The sequence below is a fragment of the Triturus cristatus genome, chromosome 11, assembly GCF_964204655.1.
Source record: "Triturus cristatus chromosome 11, aTriCri1.1, whole genome shotgun sequence".
Lineage (NCBI taxonomy): Eukaryota > Metazoa > Chordata > Amphibia > Caudata > Salamandridae > Triturus > Triturus cristatus.
Genome location: NC_140594.1, coordinates 676,181,262 through 676,201,998, shown reverse-complemented (window position 1 = coordinate 676,201,998; position 20,737 = coordinate 676,181,262). Strand labels below are relative to the sequence as shown.

Genomic DNA, 20,737 nt, shown 5'->3' with positions numbered 1-20,737 from the left:
CTCGAAGATGATGTGTCCAATTTCGGAGGTCCTTCTCCCACATTATCCTTAGTCCTGCAGAAGAATTTTGACTTCCATTTTTTAGACTAAGAGGCTGATCTAGAGTTTGGAGAATGGAGTACAGTTTGTCAGGATAGAAAAGGACAGTATGTTAGCAACCCTGAGAGACTACAGCCCACCAAATTTTGAAATCACACCTGGCTCAGCAGTGATCTTTGTACATTGATAGGAGCAGCTGCCATGGTAGTTCCTGTGAAGGTACAAGTCTGGTGGACAGCCGCCCTTGATTTTGACGGTAATCTACCAAGCTTTACCAAAGTTTTCTGTCTATCACCATCAGGTTTTACTTGGCGGGGTTGGATAGAAAAAAGGGCATCACACTGGCCACTCTAAATACAGATGCAGATATTGCTTGGTCTTGGGCTGAATGGCCCACCTGAAGAACTGGGTGGTGCCCCTGAAGGGTTGGAGCCTACACTGCACCGTGGGGCTACAGGGGCCTGCTTTAGCGCCGGTACATAGTTGTACAAGAGTCCATTTATAGGTGGATCAAGCTATGGAGATGCATTTTTACTAAAATATAAGCTGATGGCAGATTGTGTAATTTAGCGTCAACTCCTGTGTGTATGGGAAGAACAGGAAAAAGAAGGGCATGCACTATCCCCTATGTGGGAGAGTCAGGCTGACTTGAGATAGTCCATTCATGAAAAGGCAAAAGCAGGGATTGTGAAGCTCAATGTTCGAACATTTCTCCATGTTGTATTGTGGGGCAGATTCTCCTTGGTACAGCAGAATTTATTATGCAGTAGCCTTGTGCAGCCTAATTTAACATTTCATGCACTTATGCATCATATTTACATATTATGCTGTAACAATGGCAATCTGTGTGCATTGTATTATTAAATCAACAGTAGGTGGCTGACTTTACAAATATTAAGATCCCCATTCAGATAAGATATTGTAATCATTGTATTCTCCCAAGCTAACTGTATTAGTTGGTGGCCATCTTTATCTCTTGTGGATGAAATGACCTGTATCTAGGCATCAGTCACTTGGATTCTTTCTTTATAAATGCATTGCAAGTTTCATGTTGCTCTTTCCCCTGCAGATGCATTATTGAGGAATGCTCAATAGTAAGTATAGCCACCGCTCATTCTAGAGAACTGTGAGATTTAGTTTGCCTGCTTACATTTTGGCCATGCACATGTAGCATGTAGGGATGGGAAAGAGCCTCATGTACCATGCAGACCGAACAAATGCTAACTTCAAGACCGCACAGCTGCATATTATATATTCAATGCTAGGAACCTGGGAGGTCTACCTGCTCCCAGAGAGCCCCATCTTCCGATAGGACCATCCAGAGGGAGTTAGTGTGATGAAGCTTCCAGAACCTTTTAATGTGTATTAATTGTATGTTTCTAAGAATAGTGTTACAGCAAACAATAGTGCAGCAGATCATGTACTGACTTCAGCGAGAGGAGAGCTTTCTCAACTCTGCAGATTCCTCATGCCCAGGGTGTTTAGCTTCTTGCTTGAATGCCAGTTTCTTTCCCGAGGACCTTAATGTGGCTCTTCTGATGTTGACTTCTTCCTCTTTGAAATTCCCCTTGTCACTTTCAAAGCTTTATTTAGATTAGGGTGGTTCCTTTATGGAATCTATCTATTTATTTTCCGTGCTTTGCATCGTGTTATATTTTGCATCTTTTTTTATAACTACTTGTAATTAAAAATAGGCACATTAATATTGCACAATTATATGGATATGTACTAGATTAATTTGACTAAATGATAGCTGTTTGTAACTTGACTAAAATGTGCTAATAAACCTTCATGGTTTGGAGACCATCCTCTGTTGTTGTTTTGGAGTCAGTTTGGTTTCACTGTAATTGAAATGTATTGCTGATGCTGGCTCCTTTCATAGGCTTTCAGTCGACAACCAAAGTTCCAGTGGAGGACCCTGTATGACAAACATGCAAAAATATTTAGGTACAGGAAAATCTGCCCCTTCAAGCCCGAAGTATTTTAGATGGACCTTCATTTGCTGCTTGATTTTATACATGGCACACTCACTTCTCGCTTCAGATATGTTTTATAAGCTGACCATTTGGTCTTTGGTCCTCAAAGGTTCAATTACATTGCACCCTTTTTCACAGCATAGAATCCCAGTGTGCATAAGCCCAAATAGGAGAATAAGGGGCAAGAACAAGATTGCAAGCACTAGATCTGCATATATACTTTTAAATTCCTCCTCATTTAGGCAAAATAACACCCTAGGGTTGGTAGCTCAGAGCTTGGGTTGCTCTAATGCTCTCACTTCTCCCCCTCAGTGATGCCTGTCTGGAATTTTGGAAAGTGCTTCACCATTATTGTGTTAGAGTTTGGGGTTGGCTTAGTTTCCATCCACCTCTTGTGCAGACAGCAAATGAGACCAAGGTGCAGTTGTATGCTGTTGAGCAGAAATAAATAGATCAGCATGCATGGCAGCATTTGTGCCTAACCTGTGGGAAGTATGTAGCTCTGTTGGGTGGTAAAAAGAAAAGTGTTGGCTAAAAAGAGCACTAGGGTTTTTTAAGTCGGGAGGAACAGTTCTCAAGCAACCTCAATCCTTCTTTCAGGTCCCATGTCATCCTGTTTGGTTGACACTGATGAGTCAAAATCTGCTCACCACACTCTTTGTTGAGCTCACTGGGTATATTTTAGGTGTTGAGATGTGCCAAGAGTAAATATTCTAGCCAACACAAACCCAGCTTTGACTCCACTTGGAACATAATTCCTTATCTTGAGTAACTGCAAAAGGTACATGACATGGGATCACACATGTATAGGAAAAATTTATATTTATTTACACCAAACCAAATTAAAAGTAACATTTATTTCAATCACATAGTACGTGATGGATAAAACCAAAAACAGCCATAATAGCCATTATCATGAAAAATAGATTTAGTAAATTGTTTTGTGCTTTCTCAAAGTTTGCATATCTATGGTATGGTTCCCATCTGTTGTTAATCATTGGTACTAGAAGCCAAGTATACCAGGACCTTCAATGAAATTCTAACTCTTCATCCCCAGCGGAAATGTGTCTTAGTGGTAGTAATCTTGTCCAAGGAGGGGAACTATGGGTTTTTAAATATTTATTATTTACATCCAGCATACATGCCCAAAAGACAGTGAAAACAGAAGTAGTATGCAGTTCCTAATGTATGGTGCAGCTAATGGTAAGAGCTCAAAGGGTTAACCAGAGTGTGGATAATAAGGCGTGCAGGAGAACTATTTCCTCCTTTCGGAAAAAGTCCCTCACACACCCAACAAGCAGGTGTCTTGCTTCATCATCGGGTCTGCTCCTTATCGGGTCGGCGCTGCAATACCCGATCAGGCACCCATGATGGGGCCTTCTTGGCGGAGATCTTTATTCTCAATGCCATTGGGTGTAGTGCGTGTGAGGGCCCTAGCGGATATGTATATAGTGTAGGTCATGGTGATGTGTAGGGATGTGAGAATAAAACAGGGATTAGTGGTCCACTCAGAACAATTTTAATGAGTTGTGGTCACTACCCTGATTAAAACCAGAACAAACGCACACTCTCACTCTAAGGTGTGCGAGAATATATGCTAGTGAAAAAGGTCAACATGTTTCTTGCCTGTTATCTATTGATGGCAATTCCTCAGGACCAGACTTCAAACTACCTACACTTTTTGGTGGTGGTCAAGACCTCAGTGAAGTATAAAATCGACCACACGTACAGCACCCTAAAAAATGTGGTACCGGTAGATGTATACCAAGACCAAGGTTGGGTCAGGGGCTAACGGCATCGTGTCCCGGTAGAGGTAAACACTAAGGTGTAGTGTCAGTTTAGGCATGAAGAACCTTCCGTGTTTCTACCCATTCACTCTACCGGATCGGGCTGCCTTCAGTCTTTTCAAAGTTGGGCATCTGGTGGCACCTAGCCAAAGACCTGCCATTATCGTAGGATAGGGAATACATTTTTGTTTTCCCTATTTTGTATTTATAGACAATCACTATTCTGTTGTCTATTCTAAGTGTCCTTTAGAAAGCTTGGTTCACATAGCTTTAATCAAAGTGATCCATGTGTTTTTAATAGCTGTTTGAGCAAATCATCTGACCCTCACCGGACAGAGTGAATACCACCTTAGGCGTATGTTGTAGCATCTAATGGGGGTCAGTCTCCATTTCCACATTGTATTAACTGTGATTGGCAAAATGACTCAGAACACTCATGCTCTACTCGTATAATACAGGAAATGACCTACAACTAATAATTCATTTATTTGATTTAATACCAGATGCTTTGCTTCTTTCATGATTCTTCCATGGATCATTCCTGAGTGGAAAGGAAAAGGAAAAATTACACTAAAGACGTAGCATAACGTTGATCGACCTGGCGTGATTAAATTACAGCCAATTGGCCCAGTCCATGCTTCTGTAACTCTTCATCAATTACATCCATGTGTTTTGGATCAGAACCTCATAGGTCTTTGGGCAGAAGGTTTTGTAAAGGTGCTCAACTAGTGTATTGCTCCCTGCAACCACAGATCTTCCCTCTGAGTTCATGTAATTCCATAGGTGCAAAGCGTATGAGTCATTAAAGGTTGGGTTGATCTTCCAGACTTCATAATACTTTCTCCAGGAAGGGTACCCAATGGGGTAAAACCGTACAGGATTCAGGATTGAAATGTTCTGACACAACCCATCCTCTTTGCTTTCGAACAGTGGGAAACTGCACCACTTTTTCAAAATTCTAGTAAATAAAAATGGGCCCTGGTTCCCCCAGAGGTTTCCATTGTATTTTTTGACAAAACTATTCATACAATCCCATACAAAGTCATGTTGGGGAGAAAAACTGAAGATTCCATTACTGGAAAAATTCTGATTCTGTGCAGCCAGAAAATTCTCCATTGGAATACGTCTAATGGAGATGATATCTGTGTCCATATAAATCCCACCAAACTTCCAGATGATTGCAAGTCTGCTGGCATCTGAACTGACGTGGAGCCAGTGCTTTTCTTCCGTGTGGTTAACCTGCAAAATGAAGAAACATGTCAGACTTGAGGTTTTAAAAAGGGTCCCGTTACACATATTAGGATAAAGTGGTTCTTAATCTAACAGCACAGCCATTTTTCTAAGACTATTAATAAATATTAACATTGGCAAATAATCTACTGTCCCTGGATTAAATCCATTGTATGGAAAACAGTTACTTGCATATACAGAAATACTTCAAATATTGCCTGTGATAATAAAATTAAATTTTCGGTGAATATGTTGAAAATTGAGAAAAATCTATTTTTCCTATGTGAAATATAAATAAATGGCCACAGGTTACTTCCAAAAGTCTATTTAAGGGTTTTTATAGAGTAGTACCATGAAACATTCAACCTCACAAGCAACAACAAACACCATCATGGGAGTTACGAAATTCACCGTCCAGTACACATTTGGAGAATGTGTAGTATTTGCATCCACGGAAACAGTACATAACATAAGACACCTAAATGTGAAACAGACCAATAGATCACATATAAAGATTGTGACAGTAAAGATGGGCCTACATTATCAATTCTTCATGCAACATCCTACATGTAGAGGGAAAGGATGATAAGTAAGAAACAAAGATGTTTTATTGCATTTTCTACAGAAACACGATGGGGCCGCTCGGCAGAGAATCAAATATTCTATGAAAAATTTAACATTCATGAGGGCTACACATAAATGGACACACACACACACACACACACGTCACACTTGTCAACCTCCACTCCAGATGTGCATTATTGATATGTCATCCCTGATTACTTTATATTAATCTGAACTACCTTTTCCACTCATACCAAAACTCTGGAATGGCCAACACATTAGGACTACAATGCTCAACATTACATCTACATCATGTAGTCAGTCATAATAATGATTACTCAAATACCAGCCTTTGAAAAATAATGACATGTAATTTACTTTGACTAATCATATACCCAGAAGCAGAGTTCAAAGAACATATCTCAAGATATGCTAACCTTTTCACAGGTGCAAAAACTCCGGATCAGAATTTGCTATTGCAAAAAGAAGTTCAATATGTATCAATCCCATTTTAGTAGTCAGATTTCCTATAGGAAACAATCACAATTTATTAGCAAAAATATTCATCTTAAATTTTTATGTTGAAGCCACCCCATCTCAACTTTGTGGAGATGTGAAGCAGCAGCATCTGACTCAAGAGAGACATTTAGTAACAACTTGAGGTACTGCAGCTTTGTGAAGACATCAAGCAGTAGGACCTGACTTGACTGGTACATCTAGCAATTGCTTGGGGTACAGCAGATATTCAAAAAGCTAAACAGACTAATTGGATTTGCCAGTGCTTATTTCACATGCACTTGCCTTCCCTTCCCTGCATGTGGTGTAGGAAACCTACCTCAAGACTTCTCCAAGGTGGTTTACTTTGCATTTAAAAAATGATGACAAAGACACTTTTACCCTCAAATTAAATGTTATTTAATGGACATCATGGCGGTGAAAGGCAAGGCCCTAAATTACCTCTATTATCATAAGCCCAAGTGACTGATTACAACTTCATAAGAAAGGAGTGGACAAGAAGGAAGCAGTGTGTGGGATGTTGTTGCTGTGTGTGTCCGGTTTGCCCAGTGTTAGAGAAACAACTAATAGCCAGTAGATAATTAACTCTTTCTTACACCTCCTCGTGTTGCTATTTTACACCTCCCGTTTCTACCCTTCTTTTTAACCATCTAAAGCCAAATCTATCCGTTACTGACCCTGTAGGTATCATATTATTCACACTCTCTGCAAACATTTCCCTTACACAGTTTTGCATATTTTATTGCAATGTTGCACTCATGGCAAGTTGGGAAGAGGCAGTGAAAAATGGTATTGTATTCTCAGCTTCCTCCCTCATCTCACCACCATTCTCGTCATCTGTACTTAGAGTGGCTCTTCCCTCACAGGTTATGCACTGCGTTCTACCATTACTCAGATTGCATTCTATACTCTACTTTTTCACAATATCACGACAGATGCTGTTCATGTGGGATATTTGGAGGTTTCTACACATCACCCACATCATCACTGGTTCCCCCTGTTTGGTGCAGGGAGTCAGATTTTGCAAAATGGTGCTCAGCAGGGGCATAGCTTCAGGGGATATGTTGTGTGTGACACCCCCTAAATAAATGTATTCTTTCCCTGGGAGTTGGAAGTTGGTGTGTTGGCCGTGAGTTGGGTCTGCTATTTATGTGTTGGTTTTCCTCACTATATGCCAAGAATAAAAGGCAAAACAGTGACTTTGATGTAAATGGGAAAGAGAGACAGAGACATCTTATGGGTGGCTGAATTTCAGAATGTAAAACCAGATAACCTGAAATCAATACCAGCTTCACTGCTTGTCTCCATTGTGTGATCCTTTGCACGTATTGTATTTCATAAAGCCTTCATTTTCTTTATCATCACATATGAGCATTATTTTAAATTATTTGAGTTCAGCATGTATGTTGTACAAGCACCGCTTACATGTTTCTCCACCTATAATGGGATTCTAGGCCATATTTAGATAGTTTACATGACTATTGACTTACTTCTTAGTTCACCAATGGCATTATCATTAGGGGCTGAGCCAAAGACATTTGTAAAAACTTTAAATAAATGTCTTTCTATTAAATGACATAATCCGATGTACTAAAGTGAAACGCTTCCGCATGTTAAAAAATAAATGTTTTAATTCATAAAAGATAGTATCATATTTTTACATAATGTTTGCTGCACTATATACATTCCAAACGTTTTCATGGCTCGGCTTGTGCACAAACTCTTTAATACAAACCAGACCTATGGCTCGGCTTTGGCCCTGATTGCCCTATTTATTTGCCGGCACTCCCTCTTCTATTTGCAACTCAGGCTTACTACATAGGGCTGTCAGTCGCTTCATAACATTATTTGTAAAAGGCTAGCACTAGAAAGAGTGAGCCCTGCCCACATGCAGTGATTTGACAATTCTATCATTGAAGCTGAGTGAATGCAGTGAAGATATATTTAAAATAAGTGATCCCAGAGCTGGGACTACAGCCTATTGTGTTGTACATGACAGTAGTCATGAGCTCCCAGGGAGAACTAGCTGGATCAGGTGGGATGGGAAGAAGCAGAGCTTCAGGGGGAAGTATTTTGGGGTATGATACCCCTCAAATGCATTCTTGGTTTGGTAGTTGAGTCTGGGTATCCTGAGTCAGATCTGCTATATCTGTGTTGGTTTTTCTCATTATTATTTTACTAAGAGGCTTTAATGGGATAATTGATAACTCTTTGAAATTCAAAAACATTGGCAGTAGTAGGCTCAGAATGGTATGCCAATCTCAGGTTTCCAGGCATACTACTTACAATCAAACACCCGAATGGTGATGGAATGAACCAGTTGCAGTCACTCGGGGTAGCATTCCAACTCATTGTTTTTCACCCACTGTGCACTCTAGAAAGAGCTGCAACTAATACAAATCATTACTGGCCCTGCTCCTCATGGAAAGAGTCCAGTCAGACCCTTGGACTTCTCAGCCGTCATTCCTGCTCTCCACTGCATTTTTAGTTGGGAACATTGAGATTCACACGCCAAACCTCACTAATTATCCTCCTGATGCTAAGTCCATGCAATGACATAAAATGAGTGCGACCAGCCAGTGCCCATTTTCTCATGAAGCATGACCTTGAGATCCGCACAAGTATGGTAGGTCTGCCTGCCTGGGAATGTGTACAGTGAAATGAGCCAACCCAGTGTGATTTATGCAATCTCCTGAATTAACAGTTGCTGTTTATTTGAATACAAGCCATCCGTTCATCTGCAGTCAATATCTCTGGAAAGACGGCCATGCTCTTGAGGTAGTAGAATGTTGGGGCTACCGTGTTAGATTTGGCTATTTGGACCTGGGCAAGTGGCTTTGTCCATTGTGTCACAGTATGTCTGTGTGTCATGACTTTTGTGGCCAATTGCCTGGCATTGGTCTGATTGGTGAGAACAACTTGATTGGCCCTTGCTTCTCTTTTGCGCTGAAACTTTAGGCCCACCAACCTGAGTGGATTTTTCTTAGATATGCCCATCTGTATCTTCCTGACACTTTATCAGTCACACATGAAATGGTTCCTAGGAGCAGAAGGAATCCTTAGGGACGGTTTTGAGGCACTGTGTATGCCATGGACAGGGTTTGCACAACTCATCGGGACCTGGTAGGCTGGTCAGGGATGTGAATTGAAAGTGTAAGAATGATGAGGCTGGGGCAAATGAGCTTGAGTGGAGAGTAACTGGGAGCATCAGCCTGGCATTGAACTTGCTAGAATTGATATTCTGGGCTCTGGTTGTGGATACAGGGTGGGTGAAATTCGGAGAGGGTAGCTCATTGAGGGGTATATCTGGTGGGCTAGAAGTGGGGGGGTTGAATTTTGCCTAATTCGTGTTCCTTATTATGATGGATGTAGCAGTTGAGGTTGGGTGTGGGGAAACATCTGGCACAGATTGCTAATGTAGTGATCTGGCTATCTTCCTCTGGAGTGTCCTTGTGGTGATCAATCTCCCAGGCAATCTCTCTGGCCTCTTTAGCCTGGTTTCTAGCATGCTGCCCTCCCGTCTACTCTATTTTCCCTCTGGGATCCGTTTATCACCCGTTCTGGGCCAGCATCCTGGATTTTGTGTCAGCCATTACAAGCACAACATGGCTTCAAGCCATTTGATTGGCTAAACATTTGCTATCCTACTGGTGCATTCAAATCTAGTTGGATACACAAATATCACAACAGTAACATCAGACCCATCTTGTGATGCCATCATGTTTACAATAATGAGCAGCCATCTAATTAGCTAAGTGTTTGCCAGTGCAACAGCACTTCCAGATCAAATTAAACTCATCCTACATCCCACACCAACTGCTCATTTTAGGCACAACCCCAAGCTTTCTTTCACACAAAACATGCCCCTAAGCCACATATTTAGCTAACTATACATCAATTTATGTTATACCAACACGTCTACACCCGAACCCCATATAGCAATCATACTAATGGAATTACATTAAACTGAGACATAATACACCCACATACACATAGTATCACATACAAACCACATGATAGGCTCAGTGCCTTGAAAAATAACAACAACACAAAGCTGAGCAAAGGTCAATCGTACACTCCAGCCAATCAAAACTAAAGGCAATACCCTTAGACACAAGCATGATTTCACATAAAGTAATACACAAGGCCATGACAGGATCTGGTTGGACATTACTCTGTGTAACTCATCATTAAAGGTGTATTGGTCTAATCTACCATTTCAACATTTATCTAACTTTGTTCAGCTCTAAACAACACAAAATACAACTTAGTTGAACACGACATGGAACACAACTCAACGTTCCAATATCAACAGACTACTTAGATTAGTCAATGAGAATCACAGAATTGTAAAGGACACCAAGCTTCAGAAAGCACTTCAGGAACATATACACCGTTAAAAAAAAGTGACACCAATGCACTTTAACTAATTTAACATTCATGTTCTCTTGTGGGTGGGATTATGATTTATGTTTATAGTGTCTGTATCGTCTCAATTTTTGATGCCTTTGCCTTCATGTATGGTATAGGTTTGTGGGTAGATGGGGTTGGTATGTGGTATGTGATATGGTGTGTTTATATGTGTTCCAAGATTCTCTCCGCTTTGCCTTTTGTGCACAGCGTGTATGTGCGTATCCCATGAGCTGTTAGTGGTAGTGGTTCATGCGTTGTATCTGTTTGAGATCAGTGTGAGTGTCAGTGGTAGCTTGGTGTGATTCTTGGCAGACAGCAGACGGATGGCAAGCTAAGCTGTGTATAAGAACCATTGCAGTGGTTTGCTCATCCAGATCAACACTGGTGCCTAACTGTGTGCAGGAGGTCAGATACACTATATCCCTGGCTTTAAATGAACATGCAGCAGGGCAAGACCACAGGGACTTTAGCTATGAGTATGTTTCCCTGTGTCTGTCTTCAAGTGAACGTTCTGCATTTTTCCAAAACTGCCTATTTACAGACCACCTTTGCATCCTGTGCCATCTGTTGCTTGAGACCTGTTGAACCTGTATTTCCAAAATACCACAGCTGATGTTCCTGTCTTCCTTATGTCATAAAGGACTTTGAGGGTGACATGATCATTTTTATCTGTATACTACCCTTCATGTTCAACGGGACCTCAATAAGGGCCTTATGTAGGTGGGCTTGCATTTACCACTTCATAAATACCGAATCATACCGATTCGGTATTTATGAAGTGGTAAATGCAATGTAGGTAATGAGTCGGTAAATATTACCGATTCGGAAAAATTCGGTAATTACCGAATCGGTATTTACCGATTCGGTAATGAGGCATACCTTCCCATTGATGGGAAGGTATGCCTCATTACCGAATCGGTAAATACCGATTCGGTAATGGGGGAGCACATGCAAGGGTGGCAGGGTGTCACATTGACACCCTGTTGCACCCCTGATTCAGCCATGTGTGCACATGTGGCGCACATACATGCCCTAAGGGCATGTATGTCTGCCACATTGCACACTTAAACATGCACAAAAATGCTTTTTGTCACCTATTTGTCATTTACCACCAACCTTTAGTTGATGGTAAATAACGAATCCCCACACCCACCACACACTCCCCCTACATCTCATTTCATGATTCGGTATTTACCGAATCGGTAAATTTACCGAATCGGTAATATTACCGATTCAGTAATTTTACCGATTCGGTAAATACCGAATCATGAAGTTCTCCCCCTACATCTCAAAAGCCAAAATACCGGTCGGTAACGGTATAATTACCGAAAATCGGCCGTTACCGACCGGTATTTGGCTTCCTACATGAGGCCCTAAATCCTAAAACTATATCTGTTTTTGTGCAATGCTGTGCTAGCATGAGTAGTAAAGTGAAGTGTTCTAGTCTAAGAAAGGCTTTGCCTCTCTGTGAAATTGATGTACTCAATTTCTGCAGAAGCAATGAATGATGCCATGCTTAAGAAACTTTGGGCCAGATGTATGAATATCTGGTCGCAAATTGTGATCAGTATTTTACTACTAGTAAAGATTGTTAAGAACCAACCTATGTACTAATAAGTCAGTTCTTAAAATATGAATCATAGTGGGTTGCAATCTGACCTACCACATGAATATTAAAGACGCAGGTCTCAAATTGCAGCTCACTATGATTGGAGGACATCACAGTGATGGTGGCCTGCCGTGGCCAGCCGGCCACCATGTCTGTGATCGCCTTTCAATAAAGTTAACCTTTTTACAAATGCAGCCCATTTTCCTTAAAGGAAATGGGACTTTGTTTAAAAAGAAAAGTTTACGTTTTTATTGGTGGTTTAGGAGTTGGCAGTGGTCCCTTCACCAGTGAAGGGACCTCTGCCAACTCCTAAACCACCAATAAAAACGTAAACTTTTCTTCTTAAACAAAGTCCCATTTCCTTTAAGGAAAATGGGCTGCATTTGTAAAAAGGTTAACTTTATTGAAAGGCGATCACAGACATGGTGGCCGGCTGGAATGCTGAAAAAGGGTTTCAGCATTCACAAACTCACTGATTTACCAAATCATAGTGTTTGCAAATGCTAAAACCATTTGTGTATGAGATCCATTGATTTCTAAATACTGATTTCTTAAAATTCGAAAATTAGGAGTCACTAATTCTGACCATTTGACTCCAGTTTAGTGTTTTCAACCATTAAAAAGCTTTTAGTTATGTGTTAAACCCTCCTAAGAGCCAGAAAAACGTTCTGACTCATAAAATGATATTACAAATGGATACTGATTTGGTATCTGGAAAGGTCTTGTTGTAGGCGTCCCTTCCAAATAACAAATCGGTATCCAATGTATCAATGTTTTGCTCCCAAATTTGGTTGCAAAACATTGAAATTTTACTGGCACCTCAAAGTAGGTGGCATTGCATTCACAAATTTCCACTTGAAACCCCTTCCACTTTTTGAATGTAAAAAAAATAGTTTGTTTTATTAAAACAAACTATTTTTTTTACATTCAAAAAGTGGAAGGGGTTTCAAGTAACCCTGGGCGTAGTTCGCGAAGTAGCACTTTGCACTACGCGAGCTACGCGTAGCACTTCGCGAACTACGTAGTACCTTGTTCGCACTGTGCCAGATGTCGTTTTCAATGATTGCACAGTGCGGACAAGCAACCGGCACTGTGCAATGATTGAAAATGGCATCTTGCACAGTGCGAGCTGTAGTTTTCTGCTGCTTGAGTAGATTTTTACTCGAGCGGCAGCTTTCTCAACGCAAACTGGTAGTTTCTCATCGCGAGCATACGCGACCACTCGCAATGAGAAACCTGACCTCCTCGCGTTCGGAATCTCGCCGGGAGGTTTATTTTCCATGCTCGCGATCGCCAACTTGATGTTGCTGATTGCGAACAAGGAAATAGTCTCGCCGGGATGTCATTTTGCTTGCTCACGGTCGCCAACTTGACGTTGAGGACTGCGAGCAAGCAAAAAATGACCGCAGCACTACGCAACACTACGCTACGCGTGTTTGCACTGTGCTACATGCAATTCGCGTAGTGCAAAGTAGCGCGATCTTCGCAAACTACGCGAGCGTAGCGTAGTGCTTTGCCCAGGCTTAGTTTCAAGGGGAATTTTGTGAATGCAATGCCACCTACTTTGAGTCAGAACGTTTTTCTGGCTCTTAGGAGGGTTTAACACATAACTAAAAGCTTTTTAATGGTTGAAAACACTAAACTGGAGTCAAATGGTCAGAATTAGTGACTCCTAATTTTCGAATTTTAAGAAATCAGTATTTAGAAATCAATGGATCTCATACACAAATGGTTTTAGCATTTGCAAACACTATGATTTGGTAAATCAGTGAGTTTGTGAATGCTGAAACCCTTTTTAAATAGACTAAATAATTTAACGATTCGGATAAGGTTTTCCAAATTTTAAAATGGGTTAAGGTAACCATTAGAAATCATTATTTGAAATCGGCATATTAAGGGCATCCCTTCCAAATCCTGATTCCTTCTGGAGTGTATCAATGTTTTGCAACCGAAATTTGGTTGCAGAATTGTAATACTTTACCGCCAACTCAAAATGATACAGTAACCTATTCGCAGAAAAGAAGGGGTCCCCAACAGACCCCTTCCACTTTGTGAATGTTTACAAAAACATTTCTAGGAGTTGGCAGTGATCCACAGGACAACTGCTTACTAGTAAAAAATGTTTGTAAAACTTTTCATTTTCTTTTTTTTCCAATGGTGTTTGGACAAAATATTGAATAAAAAATATCGTGATACAAAAATATTGTTTCAAGACTACTGGGATGTCCAAAAATCATCCACAGAGATATCAAAGGTAAAAATATAGTTTTAAGTGTTATTTTTAATATTGTTCAAAAAAATATTGATTTAGAAAATATCATTGTATCTAATATAATTTGTAAGTGTTAATTTGTATGTCATTTAATATAGTGTGAACAATTCACAATGGTCCAGCACTCGAATTTCAGTCGAGGTTCACAGGAAGTATTTGAATTTATATATACATTTGTAAATCAGATTTCATCAAAGCAATAGCAGTTCAGCAGAGTTGTTTTCATCAAATTCTTTATTCATAACTTCTTTTTCAGCAAGATAAAAAGACCGTAGCCAACGCGTTTCATCCTCTCGGACTTCTTCAGGGCAAAAAACTCCTTTTTACAAGACTGACGCCACGCTACCATGACGGCTGACCAATCTTTAAAAATAGCAAGTCAAGAAATAAAAAGGAGGACGGTTGATACTGACTGACTCCCCACTGTGAGAACTCAGCAATCAAATGTATAATAAACATCATGTACTGCATTTGAATCTTCAGATAAAATCAGATAAAATCAGATTTCAAAAGGAGAAACCACACTTATGAATGAATTCAGCACCGACAGCAAGAAAAGGAGTTTTTTGACCTTAAAAAGTCCGAGAGAATGAAACGCGTTCGCTACGGTCTTTTTATCTTGCTGAAAAAGAAGTTATGAACAAAGAATTTGATGAAAACAACTCTGCTGAACTGCTATTGCTTTGATGAAATGTGATTTACAAATGTATATATAAATTCAAATACTTCCTGTGAACCTCGACTGAAATTCGAGAGCTGGACCATTGTGTATTGTTCATAGTTAATTGAGACAGTTCTTGTCTTAGGAGATTTAGGGGTTTTTGGATCTCCGATCAGTAGCACCTTACTTGTTTAGTAATTTGAGTGGTGGATAGATTAGTCAGTTATTTGGGGGACAGGGGTGGTTAGAGTAGTTTTGCCCCAAATAGTCCATGGAATAGATGACAGAAGAGCAGATTCCACCCTAAGCTGTAAAATTATTAGCTGGAACATTGCAGGACTTAAATCTAAAAGAGACGACTTACTATGGTTGAATGCTATAAACCAGTACGATATAATCGCTCTTTAAGAAACATGGGTAAGGGGGGTGGTTTCTGGTTGGATGGGTTCAGATCTTATTGCCTATCCGCACGCCCGTCGTTGGCTGGAAGAGCAAAGGGTGGATTGATGTTTCTTCTATCCCATAAGATAATTGGTACCTTAAGAAGACTTGAGGTTGACTCGTTCAATCTTCTGATATTAGAAGTAAGCTGTCCAAACAATTTCAAATTATTACTTATTAATTTTTATAATTCAGGCGATAGTGACGTTATTAATCAACATCTGAATAAATTGAACACTTTTTTAGTTGAATATAGAAAAAATAAATCCACATTATATCATATTATACTTTTGGGTGATTTTAATATACATTTATGCGACTGTCATTGCTATATCACTGATCATTTGGTCCACACGAATTCAGAGACACCTCATTTTGAGCACTCGCCTCAGGGTGTTGCCCTAGAGGGCTTTTTGTCTGAAGCTGATCTTATTGAATCTGCTTTTAATAATTTTGCTGATCGTTATTTTACACTTAAGGCTAGTGAGACTATTATTGATTATATTTCTTGTCTCCAAATTTGCTTGACAAGGTAGTTTTTTATAATGCCATAATTTCGCCTTTTAGCGATCATAATCCTGTCTTACTGGAATTAGATAATAGCTGCGGGTTTTTAGGTAATGGAGGGGTAAAATCAGGTGCTACTAGTATGGTAACATGTGATCAAGGTAGGAGGCTTAAGTGGTCTAAAGTTTTGCCTGATACATTTTTTAATGATCTATGTTTAAAAACTAAGGCTTCCATAACAACTTGTATTGATCCCTCAAATCCTGAGGACGTTATACTTGGGGCTTTTGTTGGTATCTGCAGTCAGATTGCTGCAGACTTGATCACTAAGACTAAAGGGAAAGCTCAACAGAAAGAAAAATGGTTTGACGATAATTGGTCACAAGCCCATCGTGCCTTAAGCCTAGCCTTGAAAAGTTCTCCTCGAGACAGGTCCTTGATAGTGAGGTTAAGGAAACAATATAAGTTAGCTGTTCATAGGCGGAAAGTAGAGATTAAAGCAGAAGCATGGAATGCCCTTTTATCTGTTGATATTTTAAAGGATAGCGTCAGGTTTTGGTCTATTGTTAATACTCCTCTTTTTTCAGGCTTGGATAATAACTGTCAGGATAGTAATGTCACAGGAGCACAGTGGGTGTCCCATTTTGAAAGGATCTATGGTTCTGACGAGCTAACTGACACCTTTCCCAATAATTCACCTCAGCAAGGTATAGTACCTCTTATTTTTGAAGTTGAGGATATTGAAAAAGCAATAAAAAACACCTCGAGCAATAAAGCGCCTGGCCCAGCTCATGTCCCAGCTGATATTTATAAGTATAACCCTAATTTTTGGGCAAAGATACTGGTCAACGTCTTTAACGCTGTGGCATTGATTGGGTTCCCTGCTTCTTGGTCTCACTCAATTATTATACCAGTTTTTAAAAAGGGTCAGCGGAGTGAACCAAGGTGCTATAGACCAATATCCTTGATCGACTCAGTTGTTAAAATATTAGGTAAAGTCATATTAGGCAAGATTACAGACTGGGCAGATGAAAATAAAATAATATCTAACCTACAATATGGCTTTCGCCAAGGATGAAGCACCATGGGCCAATGCATGAATCTTTTCTTATAAATAAGTAAATATACCATGGCCAAAGAGGGCTCGCTGAAGTTAGCTTTTTTATGGATTTGACCTCAGCTTTTGACCTGGTCAACAGGTCGAAGCTGTGGAGTATCTTATTGGAAATGGGTTTGGAACCGGCATTGGTTTATTTTTTAGCAGATCTTCAGCGTGACCTTACTGCATCAATTAGGCTCTCACAGAATGGTAGGTGTTCTAAATCTTTTAAATCTAGGAGAGGTGTTCGACAGCGGTGCATAATGGCGCCCCTGCTTTTTACCCTATAAAGCAATGCCCTGGATAAAACTTTGGTCAAAGCAAGCCTGGACATTCCGCATGTAGATGACACCTTAATTCCGGTTCTCCTATATGCGGATGACGCTGTACTACTGGCACGAACTGCGGTAGGTCTACAGCGTCTTTTGGATGCGTTCGGAGCTTTTATGTTGTCCCTGGACCTGGTAGTAAATATAGAAAAATCACATATTCTGTCTACAGGTCGCAGAGTCACAAAACCCAAAACCTTTTACTGTAATGGGGGCCTAGTGTCTTCTGTTCCCTCTTTTACTTATTTAGGGGTAGTTTTTGATGAAAGGAGTTCTTGGGTCCCCCAGCAAAAAACGAAAAAAAATGCAGTAATTAAATCAACTTCTGCTTTATTAGGGTTTGCTCAGCGTCTGGGGGCAAGACCAGTGGAGGCTATTATTAAGATATATAAATCCAAGTGTCTGGCCATAGCGGCCTATGGCTCCTTCATATGGGGTTATAAACCCCAGCCAGAGCTACAGATAGCTGAAAACAGATTCCTGCGTAATCTCCTTTCAGTACCGCAATCTACCCCTAATTTTTCCATACATCAGGAATTGGGTCTGGGTTTTTTATCTGATACTCTGAGTACGGCCCTGTTACTCTGCTGGCTCAAAGTATGGCTTAACCCAGAATTACTGTAAAGTAAAAAATGTTTTCCTTTTTGGGTAAATATTTGTTAACTCATTTAGACCTTCTATTCAATCAAACTCCCGAAATCGGGTTTCCACAACTCGCTCCCTATGATGGAACACTTGAATACAAAAGGCGTCAATTTATATCAAAACAAACTGTTTATTTGCATCACAAAAAATTTTTTTATCATCAGAATATAGTCAATATAAAATATGCATTTCATTTTTGTAAAAAACGACGAAACTTAAAAACTATTGTGTAATTGGTACTAAACAAAAAGGAGATTAAAAGACAATATATTTTGTCATAACACAGTTAATTCAGAACCCTCATGGGCAACATTGACTAAGGATTCACTTCCTTATTTGACACAAGTTTGTATGCCCTTTCCGAATTTAACACATATATATTGCGTCAACGCGTTTCGGAGGCTATTCGCTGTTTGTGGCCTCCTTCTTCAGGACTATAAATATTCGTATCTCCTTATCCAGGAATGGTTGCCTGTGCGGAAACGCACTAGGATTGCTTATTTGTTTTGCTGAACTCTTGAGGGAGTTTTTTTCAATTTCTCTCAATTCCCCTGGCTTTTTGGGTTGTTCGTGGGGGTAGACACAAAAAATCCTATCTTACACTCTTCAAGCAACTCCGTGTTGTTCGGTTGGTTCCTTTAAGTTAAAAGGTTGTTGGCTTTCCGGGATTAACCTTGAATCAACAGATATTGCGGGATTGTGTTAAATTGGATAAAGCGCATAACATTAAATGGTTAGTTTATGTTGAATCAATGTTGAATCAATGCTTTTTAAACTAGGGCGGCAGGAACTATATGATCTTCCTGAGAAAATTAGGAAGGATGACCTGAAATGGGTTAAAAATAATTTCATAAAAATTATGATGGTGGAACGGGAAGGAAACGAGTTGCAGAAGCCTTTAGTTAGGGCCCATTTTTTGGTAAAAACAACATTGCTGATGGAACCTTACTTGTTAATTGTTACTAAGCCGTTTCATCGTTGGCTTCTGACCAGATTCCGTTTTAATTTGATCCATTTGACCTTGGGGGACTATGTGGGGTGGTCTAAACCTGAGGAAGCAGGATTATGTACTTGTGATAACCACTCCATCCAAGACACTTTACATTTTCTATTATTCTGCAAATACTATACTGATATTCGGAAGAAGTTTTTGGTTCCTTTATTGCTTAAGAAGGGTTTCCAACAGGCCAAACCTGCTTTACTCTATTTGCAAATGTTAACTGACACGTGGGATATTTTTAACATTGCCTCCTTCTTAGTTGCCGCCGTCAGGATTAGGGGGAAAATCATAGATATTTAATATTTAACATTCATACTAGATATAATAAATGTCAATTTTTTACCTTATGTACCCTTATAAATTGGATAATCTTACTGGTAGAATTGTTTGATTTCCTAGAAAAGTATTCTTTAAAATATGTTAGTATATGGTTTGCTGAAACATAATAGTAACCCTGCATTTCTAGGTACCTTTGGCCTTATGGTTATGAAATAACTTTTTTAAATGATACATTTTTGACTGATTATAATATTGTTATTTATTGTTGTATCTGTCTATGAATGTAGTTGTTGTCTAGTACTTTTATGATTTTAATTAATTGAATAAAGTGGATTGATTGATTGGATTCAGAAGGATAGCGGTTGGATAGAAGATGGTAAAAGGTTTGCAGTTATTATAGCGCTTGTTAACCCTGATGGGATGTTGAAGCGCTTTTTCGGCGAGTAGCACGCTACTACGGAACCCATAAAGGATTAGTGGTGAATTAGTATAGTGAAATATGAAAGTAATTTGAGTGGTGGACATTAGTCAATAATTTGGATTGCGAAGGATAGCGGAGGGATAGATGAGAGAAAAAGGTTTGCATTTATATAGCACTTGTTACCCCTGATTGGGTGTTGAAGTGCTTTTTTGGCAAGTAGCACCTTTCTCCGAAACCCATAATCGATTAGTGTTGAATTAGTATAGTGAAATATGAAAGTAATTTGAGTGGTGGATACGTTAGTCGGTTATTTGTATGGAGAAGGATTGTACTTTTTAAAAAATTCTTTTGTTATGTTACATTATTAATTTGTGCAAATAATAATGTATAATTAATTAACATATATGAATTATTAAACATGTAAATACGAATTTATTGTATATATTTAAATACATATTTACATATTTCTTTTAATCAAAACATATAAAAAGTTACATTTAATAAAGTAAATTAATTTGCATTTTTTAAATAGAAAATTAAATTAGCATTATTTTTGTGAAAAAGAATGAATGCTTACATTTTTTTTTTGAGTTATGTGGAAAATGATAATGCCACTGTAAAAAATATTTTTAATTACAACTTAAACATTTGATTTTGTAAATTTTAATTTTTATTATTTTTAATTTTGGATTATTATTTTTATTTTATTTTATGGTTCAAAGTTTTGGAATGGTAGTAAATATTTAAATTAATATATTAATTTGTAATAGTGATAATATTTGATATGCTAAGATTTACATTTTAATATATAGGTTTGTAGTTGTGGTTAATGTAATGTTAATGTCATTTTTAAGCACATTTTAGTTTATTTTATAGAGGAAAAATTAAGTGTGAGTATGGAGTAATTATGGAATATTTCAGATTTTTATTCTGTAGCACCTTGCTTGCT

The 20,737-nt window shown here is 39.0% G+C and overlaps 1 protein-coding gene across 1 annotated transcript in view; it reads right to left on the bottom strand.

Moving 5' to 3' along the window:
- Positions 1–2,899: 2,899 nt before the first annotated feature.
- The window catches only part of A4GNT (alpha-1,4-N-acetylglucosaminyltransferase), a 128,773-nt gene continuing 110,935 nt past the window's right edge, over positions 2,900–20,737 (bottom strand). Inside the window, exon 3 of the mRNA XM_085636421.1 lies at positions 2,900–5,041. Within this exon, the coding sequence (XP_085492547.1) occupies positions 4,460–5,041 (582 nt within the window). The 3' untranslated portion in view covers positions 2,900–4,459. The remainder of the gene's footprint in view (positions 5,042–20,737) is intronic.